This window comes from Rhamphochromis longiceps, linkage group LG6 (genome assembly GCF_057381845.1).
Source record: "Rhamphochromis longiceps isolate RC_006_pf linkage group LG6, R_longiceps_female_GT1.1, whole genome shotgun sequence".
In the NCBI taxonomy this organism is placed as follows: Eukaryota; Metazoa; Chordata; class Actinopteri; order Cichliformes; family Cichlidae; genus Rhamphochromis; species Rhamphochromis longiceps.
The window spans coordinates 35640189-35655585 of NC_140562.1; the positions used below are offsets into that span (position 1 = coordinate 35640189).

The 15397-nt window shown below is 38.3% G+C and overlaps 1 protein-coding gene across 1 annotated transcript in view; it reads right to left on the bottom strand.

Annotated features, from left to right (window-relative positions):
• Positions 1-220: 220 nt before the first annotated feature.
• Positions 221-15397, bottom strand: part of LOC146668500 (complement C3-like) — a 36362-nt gene continuing 21185 nt past the window's right edge. Inside the window, exons 30-43 of the mRNA XM_085410427.1 lie at positions 14561-14646; positions 13538-13615; positions 13263-13418; positions 10480-10542; positions 7999-8080; positions 7858-7906; positions 7673-7760; positions 7489-7578; positions 7058-7160; positions 6599-6691; positions 5126-5218; positions 4967-5050; positions 2904-3048; positions 221-695 (exon numbers count right to left, since the gene is read on the bottom strand). Of these exons, the coding sequence (XP_085266553.1) occupies positions 551-695; positions 2904-3048; positions 4967-5050; positions 5126-5218; positions 6599-6691; positions 7058-7160; positions 7489-7578; positions 7673-7760; positions 7858-7906; positions 7999-8080; positions 10480-10542; positions 13263-13418; positions 13538-13615; positions 14561-14646 (1355 nt within the window). The 3' untranslated portion in view covers positions 221-550. The remainder of the gene's footprint in view (positions 696-2903; positions 3049-4966; positions 5051-5125; positions 5219-6598; positions 6692-7057; positions 7161-7488; positions 7579-7672; positions 7761-7857; positions 7907-7998; positions 8081-10479; positions 10543-13262; positions 13419-13537; positions 13616-14560; positions 14647-15397) is intronic.

Genomic DNA, 15397 nt, shown 5'->3' on the forward strand with positions numbered 1-15397 from the left:
ATTTCAAAGACATATCATTATAATGTGATGATCCTATTCCTGATGTAATAAAAACAGACAATGTTTTGAATGTGTTATTTTGTAAGGGTAGGTGCACAACTCATTGCAAGAATGCAAGATCTGCATGAATATGGACTGTGTAAAATCAATAGGTAGCACATTGTTAACTCAAACAACGAACATCATTTCATATCAAGCTTATGTTTATTAACTGCTTGAGAGAAAATAAAGAAGCAAAATTCAGTATTGTTAACAAAGGTAGCATGTGCTAGTAGAACTACTTATTACGCTAGCATCTAAAGAGCTGAAGATGATATTATTAGGTAAGGTTTGTCTTTTCAGTTTATCGTGTTTATTGCATTGCTTTATCCCATGAAAGACTTTAATCCATACTGACCTGTATTTAACTTGAATTCTACTTTCAATTAGCACACATATGGATATTTTAATTAACAGTTCTGTTGCAATATTACGACTTTTGCATCCCATATCAGAATTGTAAATTTTGTAAATTCAAAACAAAAAGTAGAATTCTATGTAGTTCTCAGGTTCACTTCCTTGGACATCCATGGAGTTTGTATACCTGGACCAGGTCCTGTATTCCCACACAGGTAGAATGATATTCCCTAGTCTGGCACTCGGCAGTTGTGGGCCAGTACTCAATCCAGGTTCTCTCACCAAGCACATACTGGTATCTGAGCAAAGAAAAGTGAGAGGAAAAAACCAAAAACATTGGGTCTTCACACAGGCAAGTTTAAAAAGTCAGAAATATCATATGTATTGTAACACTATGAGCAGCAACATGATAACATTTGATTGAACCTTAAATCTACCTTGCTTGTTTGTTTGGGATTTATTTCATAAAATTGGTGCAAATTGGCTTTAGTTTAATTCAGTTTGGTGGGCAAAGAACCAGGGAGCGGCGTGGCGAACAAGAAGCGGGACCCTGGTTACAAAGAAAAACTCAGAGCCTTCAGGAGGAGAGCGCCTTCATCCTCAGGAAATTGAGGTCTACCCACTCTGTTTTCAATACTTGAGACTATTATATTCGGTTTATGGTGCAAAATAAATAAATAAGTAGGTTTTCTCAGAGGTAGTTTCTATGGTGAGACCTTAGCCATCAAGGACCTCCTTCACAGACTGATGAAGATGCTGCCTTTGGAGGTGAAGCAGGGTCCATCTCAGAGACCTTTACCTTGGAAGTTAGGACCTCAGTTTGATTTTTGGTCCTCTTTGATGTTATCTTTTTTATGTGTTCTATGCTCAGTGTTTACAAGGGTGAGCGGGGAGCCCATCAAAATGTGTATAATAACTACAGGGGCTGCAACTTAAATGAGTAGCAGGTTAACGAAACTGGTGTCAATCAACATCAGTGGTGATGTGAAATAGGTCCCTGTACCATTTCAGATCATAATTCTATTTATGATGACATCTGCCTGAACAGGAAAAATAGATCTACCTTATGGAGGTTGAACACAAACATTCTAAATTACCCATATGCTAAAGAGAGTTTGAAAAAAGAAATAGAGATTTAATTAGATTATAACGAGAATGAGGAGGTGTCACAGGGAATATTATGTTGCACACTGAAGGCACTGATTAGAGGCGAAATAAACAGTATATCCTCCTACCTGAAAAAATCAAGTAGGGAAAATTTTCACTTGGAAGAGAAATTGTTAGATCTGCAACATCTACATTCTGTGATGCTGAATGCTGATATTAAACCTGATATAATAAGATTTAAAAATGAAACAGATGACATATATGCAATGGACATAAGAAAAAAAATCTTTCTATAATACCCTTTTGTATCATATTTGATACAAGAGTTTTGGAGACCTCGATCTCATAAACATGATTAATACTTGCCATAATTTCAAAATGTTACGGACCAAACTCTCTCTCTCTCTCTCTTTTTTTTAATCTAAAATTAACATTGTTGTTAACAAAAAGTTGCCCCAAACACCCAAATGTATCAAATGCAATACATAAAAATATAATAATAAAAATAATATATACTTTATTGATCCACATGGGGAAATTCCCCTCTGCATTTAACCCATTCACTCAGTGAAGGAGTGGGCAGCCATTTGGCACCCAGGGACCAGTGTGTAGGGATGGTACCGGGCTCAGGGGTACCTCAAGGTAGCCGTTCAGTTTTCCTTTAACCTTTGAAACCATATTTCTGGGCAACATACCAGTGAATAAACTGAATTCTAATGATAGAAACCTTTGTATATGCATAAGTATAAAAGAGACCTATACAACTGTCTTTCTTTCTCATAGTGCAGAGGGATACCTTCTACAGAATATGGTCTAAGTCAGGGGTGTCTAACTCCAGCCCTCAATGGCTGGTGTCCTGCAGGTTTTAGATATAACCCTGGGTCAACACACCTGAATAAAGTGAAAAGTTCATTGCCAGGCATCCGAAGAATTTCAAGACATGTTGAGGAGATAATTTAGCCATTTAAGTCAGCTGTGTTGGATCAAGGACACATTTAAAACCTGCAGGACACCAGCCCTTGAGGCCTGGAGTTGGACACCCCTGGTCTAAGTGGACAGAATATGTTGAGCCTGTGAGGTGTGATTTTCTATGAACCGTGCCACTTTTAATGCTCCTGGGCTGATTCAAATACTCATGCTAATATTGTGATGGTAACTTGGCTACCTGCTACCCCTCACCCAAGCTCCAACAGGTTTTTGTTTGTTTTGTTTTTTATTTGTTTTTTTTCTCTGTTCTTAAAACTAAAAGTTAAAAAATGTGAAAGCAAAAGCAATATAGAAAGTCATACTACTGCTATTGTCTAATGTGCTTTCTCAATAAAAGAGTTTTCTTTTTTTTTTTTTTAAAAAAAAGAAGAAATGCACAAGATCCACACACATGCACATATATAAAAACTCACATTCTTTTTTCATCATCTTTGTAAATGTCTTTGGATGTGCCCATGATAAGGTAGGTTTTACTTGCTGTTAGACCCTGAGCCTCTCTGCAGTGCTGAGAGCTAATGAATATGCGTGGTTGACCTTCTGGACCAACATCGGTATTTCCTGCAGTTAGAAGACAAAGTAGAAGAAATTTCTTTTACTGAATATATATATACACATATACACACACATACATATATATATATATACACATATACACACACATACATATATATATATATATATATATATATTAGGGGTGCAACGATATTCGTATCGATATTGAACCGTTCGATACAGTGCTTTCGGTTCGGTACGCATATGTATCGAACAATACAACATTTGTAATTTCTTTTATCAATTTTCCTTCTGACGATGCTGTCTGTGTTGAGCGCTCAGTGAATCTGTGTTCGACTACTCCGCCTAGGCTGCACTGTCGCAGATCCACTGAGCGCTCAACACAGACAGCATAGTCAGAAGGAAGAGCGCAGGGCAAGCTAGCGAGACAGAAGTTAAGCTCTACTTGCAACAGGCAAATTGAACCTCATTCAGATCTGGCGTTTGGAATTATTTTGGTTTTCATGTGACGTATGACCCTGAAGGTAAGCGAGTCATGGACTAAAGTAAAACAGTATGTTGGATGTGCCATGCAATGCTCAATTACATTGGTGTGAACTAGTGTGTTAGCGCAGTTAGCTCGTTAACGTGTTGGCCGTCTAGCCCCATGCACGGAGCGATCGGCGGTAGCTCGTTAACGGAGATTTGCCGTGTTGTGGCGTTAAGGTCATTTCAACGAGATTAACCTGAAAGCACTAGTGGGAACACAACGAATATGACTGCACATTTACGCCGACATCATCCTAGTGCAAAGACAAGTGGAAGCAGACAAAAAAAAGCAAGCATGCTACTAACTTTAGCCGAGTCATTTAGACAGCTGTTAGCACATGATTCTCCTTATGCTGCTGAGAATATAGCCCAGAAGAAGCGGATAGTATAGCTTTTATTTTGGAAAGAGCCATTTCTCTGTAATAAACTCTCTTTTCCAAAGATGAGTGATTCCTCAATCAGATACAGGGCTCGCAATATCGCTAGCCCGACGTCCTGGAGCTAGCGATTTTTTTCAGTCGGGCTACCAAAATCTTTCTCTTCCCTGCCCGTCGGGCTATTGTAGGAAAAATATATGTCAATGCTTTTGCATTCTTTCAGAAATGTAGCTGGGTAATTATGTCATTGGCATCGGTGAGCCACTGTCAATATGTGACATATTGAAGTCGTGTTTGAATTTGCGCTTGTTTTTTTGCTTTCACTTTGCAATCGTGCGAACTGTGTATAGAGAGCGACAGCACTGATCTGTGAGTGATGATAATTTGTGCACCAATTCCTCTGACATCGTCTTATTAATCGTTAGCTTACTATGCAAACATGACAAGTGAAATCTCCCGCAGCTTACACATGTGAGAGGTTGATCGCGCAGAGAATCGCTGAGCTTATGTGAGTGAGCGTGTAAAAGCATTTCAGTTCTGCTGAGCCAAATAAGACAGGTCAGGGTGAAGAAGTGACAGCCAAAGAAAAGCTTACCACAAAACGGAGAAGTTATGACAAATCAGACTATAAGGCAAAAAGAAAGTGCAGCTTTATGGTTTCATGGACAAAAGAATTTCTGTGGCTGCGATATGATGAGCTAAATAACCAGGGCTGCACATAAGTGGTCCGCAGGTGCGCATTCGCTGTCAAAATAAAAAACACGCACAAGGGTTAGGGTTAAATTTAAAAACTGTACTTTTGAGTTAAAATATATATTTATAATTTTAATAAATGACAAATTAAAAATGCATGAACATTTTTTTGTATCGAAAAAATATCGAACCGTGACACCAAAGTATCGAACCGAACCGAACCGTGAATTTTGTGTATCGTTGCACCCCTAATATATATATATATATATATATATACATACATATGTATAAATAAACTTTATGTCTACCTATGAACCGCAGAGCTTAATAGAAAGTCATTAAAGAAAAAGGAAATTAACACCCACCTTCCTTGATGACTTCAAGAATTTGTACTCTGTAAAAGTCAGTGGACCAATAGGGTTCCAACTCTTCCACTCTCACTTTGTAAACTGAGAAGAAGCAAGTTGTAGATCGTTAAACCATTTGCTTGTTTTCTCACTTTTTCATTAACAAATATCTCTTACCAAAATCTATACTGCCATCCTTTGCAACTTCACAGGCCTTTTCAATGCGATCTTCATTGCCGACTTCATTCTTTCTCTGAAAACTGCAATTCTCTGGAAATACAGCATTGGTCCAAAGTAAATTCACAAGCGATGACTCGAATGACTGAGCAGATGTGAATGCGTTCAGCTGTTCATATTATTCCTAGATGTTGATTTTCTTTCAACACTGTGTAAGATGAGTGTTGTAAAAGGCACCAACAAATTGTATCATTAATATTATCATTATCATTAATATCATTATTGTTGTTATTAATATCATTATTATTGTTTTTGTTGTCGTTAAAAGTTATAAAATATAAAAGTTATATTTTCAAGACATGTTATCCGCTATAAAAAGCCAGGCCAGGCAAAACGCCTTTCATGTGTTTCTGTGCTTTATCCTCAGTTACTTTGACATAAAGGCATCTGCTGTGATGCTTACACCTCTGTTGAAGTCCCACAAGTGTCAACTTTGTTTTTATACATTGATATAAAAATATGGATATGTACTGATAAATGATTAGAAGTATAATATTTCTGACTGAAAGAGTCACAATGGAATGGAATCAAATCGAATCAGGGATCAAACCAAATTGGGACCTAGTGAATCTGAATCGAATCAGTTATAAAAATTAGTGAGGATACCCAGCCCCACTGAAAGAATTTTGCTGAATTAGAACAGATAGTGCAGCCTCGCACAATTCGGAATTCATCCTAATAGTTATATAATCACGTATCAATAAATATTAGTGACCATAATCCACTGCCAGCCATACATGCTAATGCCATAACATTGGGTTAATGATTGAGAGATGATCTGGAATGCTTCTAATTATGAGCTTGGTTTCATCTTTCCAATGTTTTTTTTTTTTCAGAACTGTCCAGGCTGTTTTAGAGCTTTTCTGTCAAAGTCTAATTTGAGTGTAACCAGAGGTTTTCATACGTTTTTACTCAGAGGGATCTCTTGATAGTAGACTAGACAATGATATGAGTGCCATAATGTGAAGAAGTTTTTCTTAACCGTGGAAAGAATCCACTTGTCTAATTACTTTTGAGCCTCTTAAAATGGGGATAAGATATACAAATGTCTTTAATTCTTAAACACTGCAAAAGTTGTTATGCAAGCATGCTACTTTCTAAATATATGAGTATTCAAAGCTCTGATTACGATAAAATATTGTATAGTTTATAAGCAAAGGAGGATGTGAGACTGTATGGTTGTCCACATGCCCTCCAATTTGTTGTGATTGACAAAAGATTAAAAGAAATTAGTAGCTACTATTCTGTTGTCTGCAGCATGTGATGCTCTGCTACACACAAACCATCAATAAAGGTCGCATCTTTCAAGGTAAGTGTTAATGTCTTTTGTCACTGACTGTTTCTTTAAGTTCCAAATAGAATAAATTCAAACGGAATAAATATATAAGTAGATAGTGTGGTAATGTTCTTTACCTTCTGCACATACACATTCCTTTCTTCCACTACACAGACTTAATAGTTCTGCATTTTTCCTTTCAGGGTGATAGAATTTCACACAAGGTTTCTCTGCAAGAAAAGAAGATGTTGAAAAATACTTTGTTTTCACTCATGGGATGTCACACCAGCCAATATATATATCTATATATCTATATATATGTGTGTGTGTGTGTGTACATATATATAACCATATAATATAACCATATATATGTACACACACACACACACACACACACACACACACACACACACACACACACACACACACACACACACACACATATATATATATATATATATATATATATATATATATATATATATATATATATATATATATATTACAGTCTTTGTTGACCAAGAAAACCATAAAATTCTCATCATGTTTTTGGAAACTGACATTTGTTATATTGATATCTGATTTTAGAGACTCACTGTTGTTGTATTCATAGACGGACACTGCAGTTGGTTGCAAGAAGCTTGCTTCCATAGTTGAATGGATCCTGAAAGTGATTATCTCTGGCTGTACGCTACTAATCTGCGGAGAGGTGTCCCACAAAGGTAAAATATGTGTAGGTAGTGCAAAACACAACTGAAACACACATGCTGAACAGCAGACTTTGTAATTAGGCAGGGATGACCCTTTAACACTGGCATACTTGAGAAAATGGGATTAAAATTACCTAAATTTGAGGAGAAATCAACACAATAGCTCTTTGAAGTATATCAAGTAGCTATTATATTGAACATATTTAGTAGTGAAGTATGTCTATGATTATATAAATAAAAGGCAACTTATCAGTCACAAAAGAAACACAAACATAAGTCGTCTGAATTTCAGAAAGAAGCCATACAGACGATCTTACCTTATTCAGGTAAATGATGAGTGAGCCCCTTTCTGAAAGATCCGTATTGCTTTCATATCTTGAAATGATCCTGGAGTGGCTTTTAGACAACTGCACACACAGAATTTAAAAGTAACTGGTTAGTACAAATAATAAGTTATTGTGCATTCTTGCTTTGGATACTTGTGTCCTTTTAAGCTCTTACAGCATCCAAGTCATTTTTGTTAAATGTGAATCCAGTTGGCAAACCAACATCTATAATTGACATGGATGCATTGCGCTCCTCTTTAAACCTGCATAGGCAAAAAATAGATTGGTTAAAACAAAAACACAAGCACAGAAATTTATTTGAATGTGCTGTTCAGAACAGTCCAATTTGGAAGTACTTACAAAACCTCTATTGTCAGCTTGTATATCTTCTCATCTTCATCTAGTTTCTCTGCAAAAGCAATGCATTTGATGAGCAAAATACAAAAAAGACAGACACCCATATATACCAAAAACAACAGGGAGATGGACATTGAAATTTACCTGGGACAATCTGCACAGACAAGTTGAACAACTCACAGTCCTTCTCTAATACCTTAGGCAGAGCGTAATACAGCGACATGATCTGAAAATGGCAGAAAGATCTTACTTGTATTGGACTGAGGTGGTAATGTGCTTTGAGGAACAAGTTATTAAACTGAGCTCACTTGAGTGTAGAAATAGATTTCGAATGAAAGCTTCATCCTTTAACACTTTAAGGAGCAAGTGTTTCGCTGATCTTCATCTCTTTTGATGGCAAATGAACTGAATCATTTCTTCAACAGATTTGATTCATCCATGAGGCAGTCTTCAACATCGGCTGCAGACTCACCCACCCCCACTGCTGCTGTTCCACCTCTGACACCTCAGACACTTCACACCTCCTCTATTCACCCTGCTCACTCCTCCCCACCCCCAACAACAGCATCCAATACACACTCAACACAAGGATCCAGCCTGTCTTTCTCAACCACCCAGGTTAGGAGGGAACTGAGGAGGATTAAAGCCAAGAAGGCAGTGGGCCCAGATGGCATCAGCTCAAGGGTCGTCAGGTCCTGCGCAGACCAACTGTGTGGGGTGATGGAGCACCTCTTCAACCTGAGCCTGAGGCTGGGGAGAGTCCCACAGCTCTGGAAAACCTCCTGTGTTGTACCAGTGCCAAAGACTTCACGCCCCAAGGACCTCAACAGCTACAGGCCGGTGGCTCTGACATCCCACCTGATGAAGACCCTGGAGTGGCTGGTCCTGGCTCAGCTTCGGCACTTGGTGAGCTAATCATTGGACCCACTTCAGTTTGCCTACCAGCCTGGCACTGGAGCGGATGATGCCGTCATTCACCTCCTACATCGTTCCCTTGCTCACCTGGAGACCGCTGGGAGCACTGTGAGAATCGTGTTCTTTGATTTCTCCAGTGCCTTCAACACCATTCTTCCCACGGTCCTGAAGGACAAGCTGGAGAACTAAGGAGTGGACCATCACCTCACTACCTGGATTTTGGACTACCTCACCGACTGACCACAGTATGTGAGGACTCAGAGCTGTGTGTCGGACAGGGTCGTCTGCAGTACAGGGGGCCGCACAGGGAACGGTTCTGGCTCCGTTCCTCTTCACCATCTACAATGCAGACTTCTCCCACAACTCCACCCAGTGCTTCCGCAGAAGTTCTCTGATGACTCTGCAATAGTCGGCCTCATCACTGATGGGGACGGCAAGGAGTACAGAGGACTGACCCAGGACTTTGTGGACTGGTGCCAGCTGAACTACCTCCAGATCAACACTAGTAAAACCAAGGAACTGGTGGTAGACTTCCGCAGGCACAAGCATTCTCCACTGCAACCACTGAACATCCAAGGTATGGACATTGAGGCTGTGGACAGCTACAGGTACCTTGGTGTTCATCTGAACAACAAACTGGACTGGACTCATAATTCAGACGCCCTCTACAGGAAAGGGCAGAGCAGGCTGTACCTGCTGCGGAGACTCAGGTTGTTTGGAGTGAAGGGCCCACTCCTGAAGACCTATGACTCTGTGGTGGCCTCAGCCATCTTTTACGGTGTGGTCTGCTGGGGTGGCAGCATGTCTACCGGGGACAGAAAGAGACTGAACAGGCTGATCAGAAGGGCCAGCTCTGTTCTAGGATGCCCTCTGGACCCAGTGGAGGTGGTGAGTGACAGGAGAATGTCGACCAAGCTGTCATTCCTGTTGGACAACATCTCCCACCCCATGCAGGAGACTTTGACAGCACTGAGCAGCTCCTTCAGTGGCTGCGGCACCCACAGTGTGGGATGGAGAGATTTCGCAGGTCTTTCCTCCCCACTGCTGTCAGACTTCACAACAAAGACTTTAACTGATCAAACACACACATCGACACATGTGCAATAACACTAAGTGCAATACTCTTTTCTGGCATCGTTGTATTTTTACTCAGTTGTATATAGCATTTGTATTCTATTTTTATCCTATTGTATGTTTTATTCTATTTTATTCTACTGTATATAGTATTTTATTTAATTTTATTCTATTCTGCACAGTTGTGTACTGTATTTATTCTTATTGTATTCTAATTTTTGCTTCATAACTTTTGCACTGTCCACTTCCTGCTGTGACAAAACAAATTTCCCACGTGTGGGACTAATAAAGGTTATCTTATCTTATCTTATAATATTTCAAGTGTTCAGCATTTTTCTCATTCAAAGATACATTTTTAGCAAACTGTAGTTGGTAATAAGTAGAGTCAATAAAGAGCAAGAGCTAATGTTTACTAATGAACCTTACCTACCCAACAACCCTGAATTCTTAATTTTAAACTAAAAATGAGTTTACCTTTCTTTAGATGTGCATTTATTAAAAAACAAACAAACTAAACATTTCTTTTAACAAGGACCCCTTTTTAAATTGTAAATCGTAATACTAAAGCTAAACGTCTACAAAGCTGTTACAAATGTATGCAGCACATGTAATTACATGACTGAGTGCCATATTTACCTTTAAAACTGCTTCTCCATTTCCTGTGGCATTCACTTGTATATCCTTGTTTATAGCAGGGAACTATTGAGATTCAAAATATAAAAAATGATTAGAAATATTGAGAAAAAAATTTATATATATATATATATATATATATATATATATATATATATATATATGCAGCACATATATATATATATATATATATATATATATATATATATATTAGGGGTGCAACGATATTCGTATCGATATTGAACCGTTCGATACAGTGCTTTCGGTTCGGTACGCATATGTATCGAACAATACAACATTTGTAATTTCTTTTATCAATTTTCCTTCTGACAATGCTGTCTGTGTTGAGCGCTCAGTGAATCTGTGTTTGACTACTCCGCCTAGGCTGCACTGTCGAGCGCAGATCCACTGAGCGCTCAACACAGACAGCATAGTCAGAAGGAAGAGCGCAGGGCAAGCTAGCGAGACAGAAGTTAAGCTCTACTTGCAACAGGCAAATTGAACCTCATTCAGATCTGGCGTTTGGAATTATTTTGGTTTTCATGTGACGTATGACCCTGAAGGTAAGCGAGTCATGGACTAAAGTAAAACAGTATGTTGGATGTGCCATGCAATGCTCAATTACATTGGTGTGAACTAGTGTGTTAGCGCAGTTAGCTCGTTAACGTGTTGGCCGTCTAGCCCCATGCACTGAGTGATCAGCGGTAGCTCGTTAACGGAGATTTGCCGTGTTGTGGCGTTAAGGTCATTTCAACGAGATTAACCTGAAAGCACTAGTGGGAACACAACGAATATGACTGCACATTTACACCGACATCATCCTAGTGCAAAGACAAGTGGAAGCAGACAAAAAAAAGCAAGCATGCTACTAACTTTAGCCGAGTCATTTAGACAGCTGTTAGCACATGATTCTCCTTATGCTGCTGAGAATATAGCCCAGAAGAAGCGGATAGTATAGCTTTTATTTTGGAAAGAGCCATTTCTCTGTAATAAACTCTCTTTTCCAAAGATGAGTGATTCCTCAATCAGATACAGGGCTCGCAATATTGCTAGCCCGACGTCCTGGAGCTAGCGATTTTTTTCAGTCGGGCTACCAAAATCTTCCTCTTCCCTGCCCGTCGGGCTATTGTAGGAAAAATATATGTCAATGCTTTTGCATTCTTTCAGAAATGTAGCTGGGTAATTATGTCATTGGCATCGGTGAGCCACTGTCAATATGTGACATATTGAAGTCGCGTTTGAATTTGCGCTTGTTTTGTTGCTTTCACTTTGCAATCGTGCGAACTGTGTATAGAGAGCGACAGCACTGATCTGTGAGTGATGATAATTTGTGCACCAATTCCTCTGACATCGTCTTATTAATCGTTAGCTTACTATGCAAACATGACAAGTGAAATCTCCCGCAGCTTACACATGTGAGAGGTTGATCGCGCAGAGAATCGCTGAGCTTATGTGAGTGAGCGTGTAAAAGCATTTCAGTTCTGCTGAGCCAAATAAGACAGGTCAGGGTGAAGAAGTGACAGCCAAAGAAAAGCTTACCACAAAACGGAGAAGTTATGACAAATCAGACTATAAGGCAAAAAGAAAGTGCAGCTTTATGGTTTCATGGACAAAAGAATTTCTGTGGCTGCGATATGATGAGCTAAATAACCAGGGCTGCACATAAGTGGTCCGCAGGTGCGCATTCGCTGTCACAATAAAAAACACGCACAAGGGTTAGGGTTAAATTTAAAAACTGTACTTTTGAGTTAAAATATATATTTATAATTTTAATAAATGACAAATTAAAAATGCATGAACATTTTTTTATATCGAAAAAATATCGAACCGTGACACCAAAGTATCGAACCGAACCGTGAATTTTGTGTATCGTTGCACCCCTAATATATATATAAACATAATCATGTTATGCCACGTTATCCTTTCTTCTTTTTAATCTTTTTTAAATTAATTTTTCAATGAAAATCACAATTTTATAAATGTTTGTATTTTATTTGTATTTTATTTTATTTATGAAAATTCTTGTTCCCAACGATCCTCCTAGCAGGTTGATTTGATAAACATTGCACACTAAAAGCTAACTGCCCACTAAAAACTTTGGCTTTCCACTGGCAGAGGGACTTCAGTGTGTGGGATACAGAGTGGGATGGGTTGTGGAAAAACACCAATAACATCTAAAACTTACAGCTAAACACTCAGGTTGATAGGTCTGTAAAAGTAAATAAATAAATGTATAAGTAAATGATTATGAATTAAAGATAAGCCTGAAGTTTAGCTATACATTTGGTTTCATTGATGCAAAAACGGCTCAACATGAGTGATAGGGACACTAAGCTCAGCTCCAACTAACAGATATTAAACTAACTGAAGTTACTGCAGCAAACTGGCTAAGATTAGTAACATTGTCTTTGTAGGCTGTACTGTCATGATCTGTGCAGTCTGGATTTTCCTTCTTTCTCTGTTTTCTAAGCTGGAAATATGAGTCAAGTGTTCTTACTGGACCCACCTTCCAGTGGCACTTTGGATTTTTCTGGGCTTCAGCTCTCAACCCTGGTTCCAGTATCAACATGCAGGGCTTGTACCTTCACTCGCTGCCAAATTGTTGTTACCTCTAACTGGCTCATGCAAGTTCAGGACTAGTTTTTGCTTCATGTCCCATTTAACCTCAATTTCATTTTTCTCCAATAATTCTTTTGGTGAAACGAGAGCTGAAGTTTTCTCTTCCCCATTCCCAAATCCCAAACTCACCACCACACTTACTTGTTTGAACAAGATGCTCGGCTCACCTTTGATGTTCTTGTGGTAAAACGATTTGCCTTGCTGAAGCTGTACTTGTCAGTCATTGTTCTGCCGGGTAGCAGGATGTCTACATCCACATTATACTCTGGTTCTTTAGCATTGATCCAGTACTCTGAACTTGCCTGGTACACCATTATGGTAGCCTGAAGAAGAATATACGCATTAGACTGAGTCTTTCTATACTGACAAAAAAAAAAAAAAAAATCGGTAAGGTTTTGCTACACAGACACATAATAAACTGTCAGAGGGACTTTTGTTTTACCTGAGTTGACCCATAACCTCCATCTCCCTGTTGGTACTTGCCAAGCCATCTCACAATAGGTGTGGCTTCCTCATAGGCCTTTAATAAAGGAACATAAGCAACTAAGTCAGAAGACATATCCCGCAGTCATGGAAAAAATGTTTGTCTGAATCATTAAATAAACAAACAGTAGAATTCATGGCCATGTTTAATAATAGAAGAGCAGTTGTACATGCAGAATGCAAGGAGAACTGAAGGCATTGGGACTAAAACCACATATACATGAGGCTGATGTCATCAACACACTATGATAGAAGAGGCTTCAATTTTCTGGGAACATAAATAAATCGATAGCACATAAATAGATAGACCTGGTGACCAGTGATGGACATTAAGAACAACTGTGAAATTGGTGCAGTTGTCCGCACTAACCCAAACAATCATCCCTCACTCATGCGGCTCCGGAACAACAAATTCTAGTCCCTGATAAAAGGACTATATTTAGTCTCTCTGCTGACTTTTCATCTTGTGCCATTGTTAGTCAGAAAATTTAACCCCCCCCCCCCCAATAAAAACTCAATCAATGAAGAAATCCCAAATATTGAAGAAATTTCAGTTTGCATCAGATGGGCCCCACTTTTGTAGCCAACAGTAACAGCCAATTTTATCTTTATTTATTTATTTTTTATCATTTTATTATTTATTTATTTATTTTTAGCTAACGCATGTAGCATTGTTACTATGAGTCTATTACATGCTGATTATTAACCTAGGTGAATAAAAAAGCTAAACTAAATTTAAAAAAAACAATTTTGATAGACCTTCAGAAAAACTAAGCCAACTATTGTTTAAGACAACGTAAAAAAACAAATAAATCACAAAGTCATTTAAGCCTTTCAAGACTGAAAAGTGTTACATGTTAGCTAAAATTAGTATTGGCTTTTATCAACTTTACTTGTTTATGTAATTTTCCCAGTTTGTTTTGAGGGGTTTGAGTTGAATTACACCTCTGTTGTATTTTCAGTGTAAGTGGGATTTGCTCACCTCAGCCTTGATAAGTGCGAGCAGAGCATAAGCTGTGGCCTCCAGTGTGTAATAACGTTCACCACGTACGTTCCAGTGGGTTCTGTCTGTGGAGGATCCATACATACAATTACAAAAAAGTTTTACAAATACATATATTTCGTTTTATTATTACTATTATTATTGTTAGTTGTTGTTGTGTTAACAAAATCTTTAAGCACACAAAGGCACTAAGTAGAAGGATTCCACATTTCTCTCATTTTTGAGAGCTGTATCTGCTGTATCTATTTTTCTGTCTCCCAAGAGCGTCTGTTTTCAGTTGTTTGATTTTAACTAGTAGATGGAATTGACCACGAGGCATTTTCATTTAACAAATAGGCAAGTGAGAGCTGAGAATTCCCTTTGATATGAGTATGAATCAACTGTTCTGTCGCTACATAATGCCATATATATATATATATATATAATAAGAATAAATAAAATAAAAATTGATAATCTTTGTAAACCAAAGATTGCTTGCACTTGCAATTTTTACACAGACCTCAAACTTAAACAGAGAGTAAATATCAGCTCTATCTCAAACTTATTCAAGAGTCATACTCATCCCTCATCTGAGGGATGATCTCATAGTTGACACCTCAGATGAGCTCAGTCATAATTAGCATTTTTTGCCCACATTCACAGGTTTTTATACTGTGAATATGGTCACTATCTGTTAAAATAGAGCCATGTTCAGGGCAGTGCAGAAGTACCCGTGTACTTCTAAATATCTTTGGTAAGGATATTTTTTTTAATTAAAATCAAGGTTTTTGATTTTTATCTGCGGAATTTGGAACTTTTTGATCAAAGTGGTATACC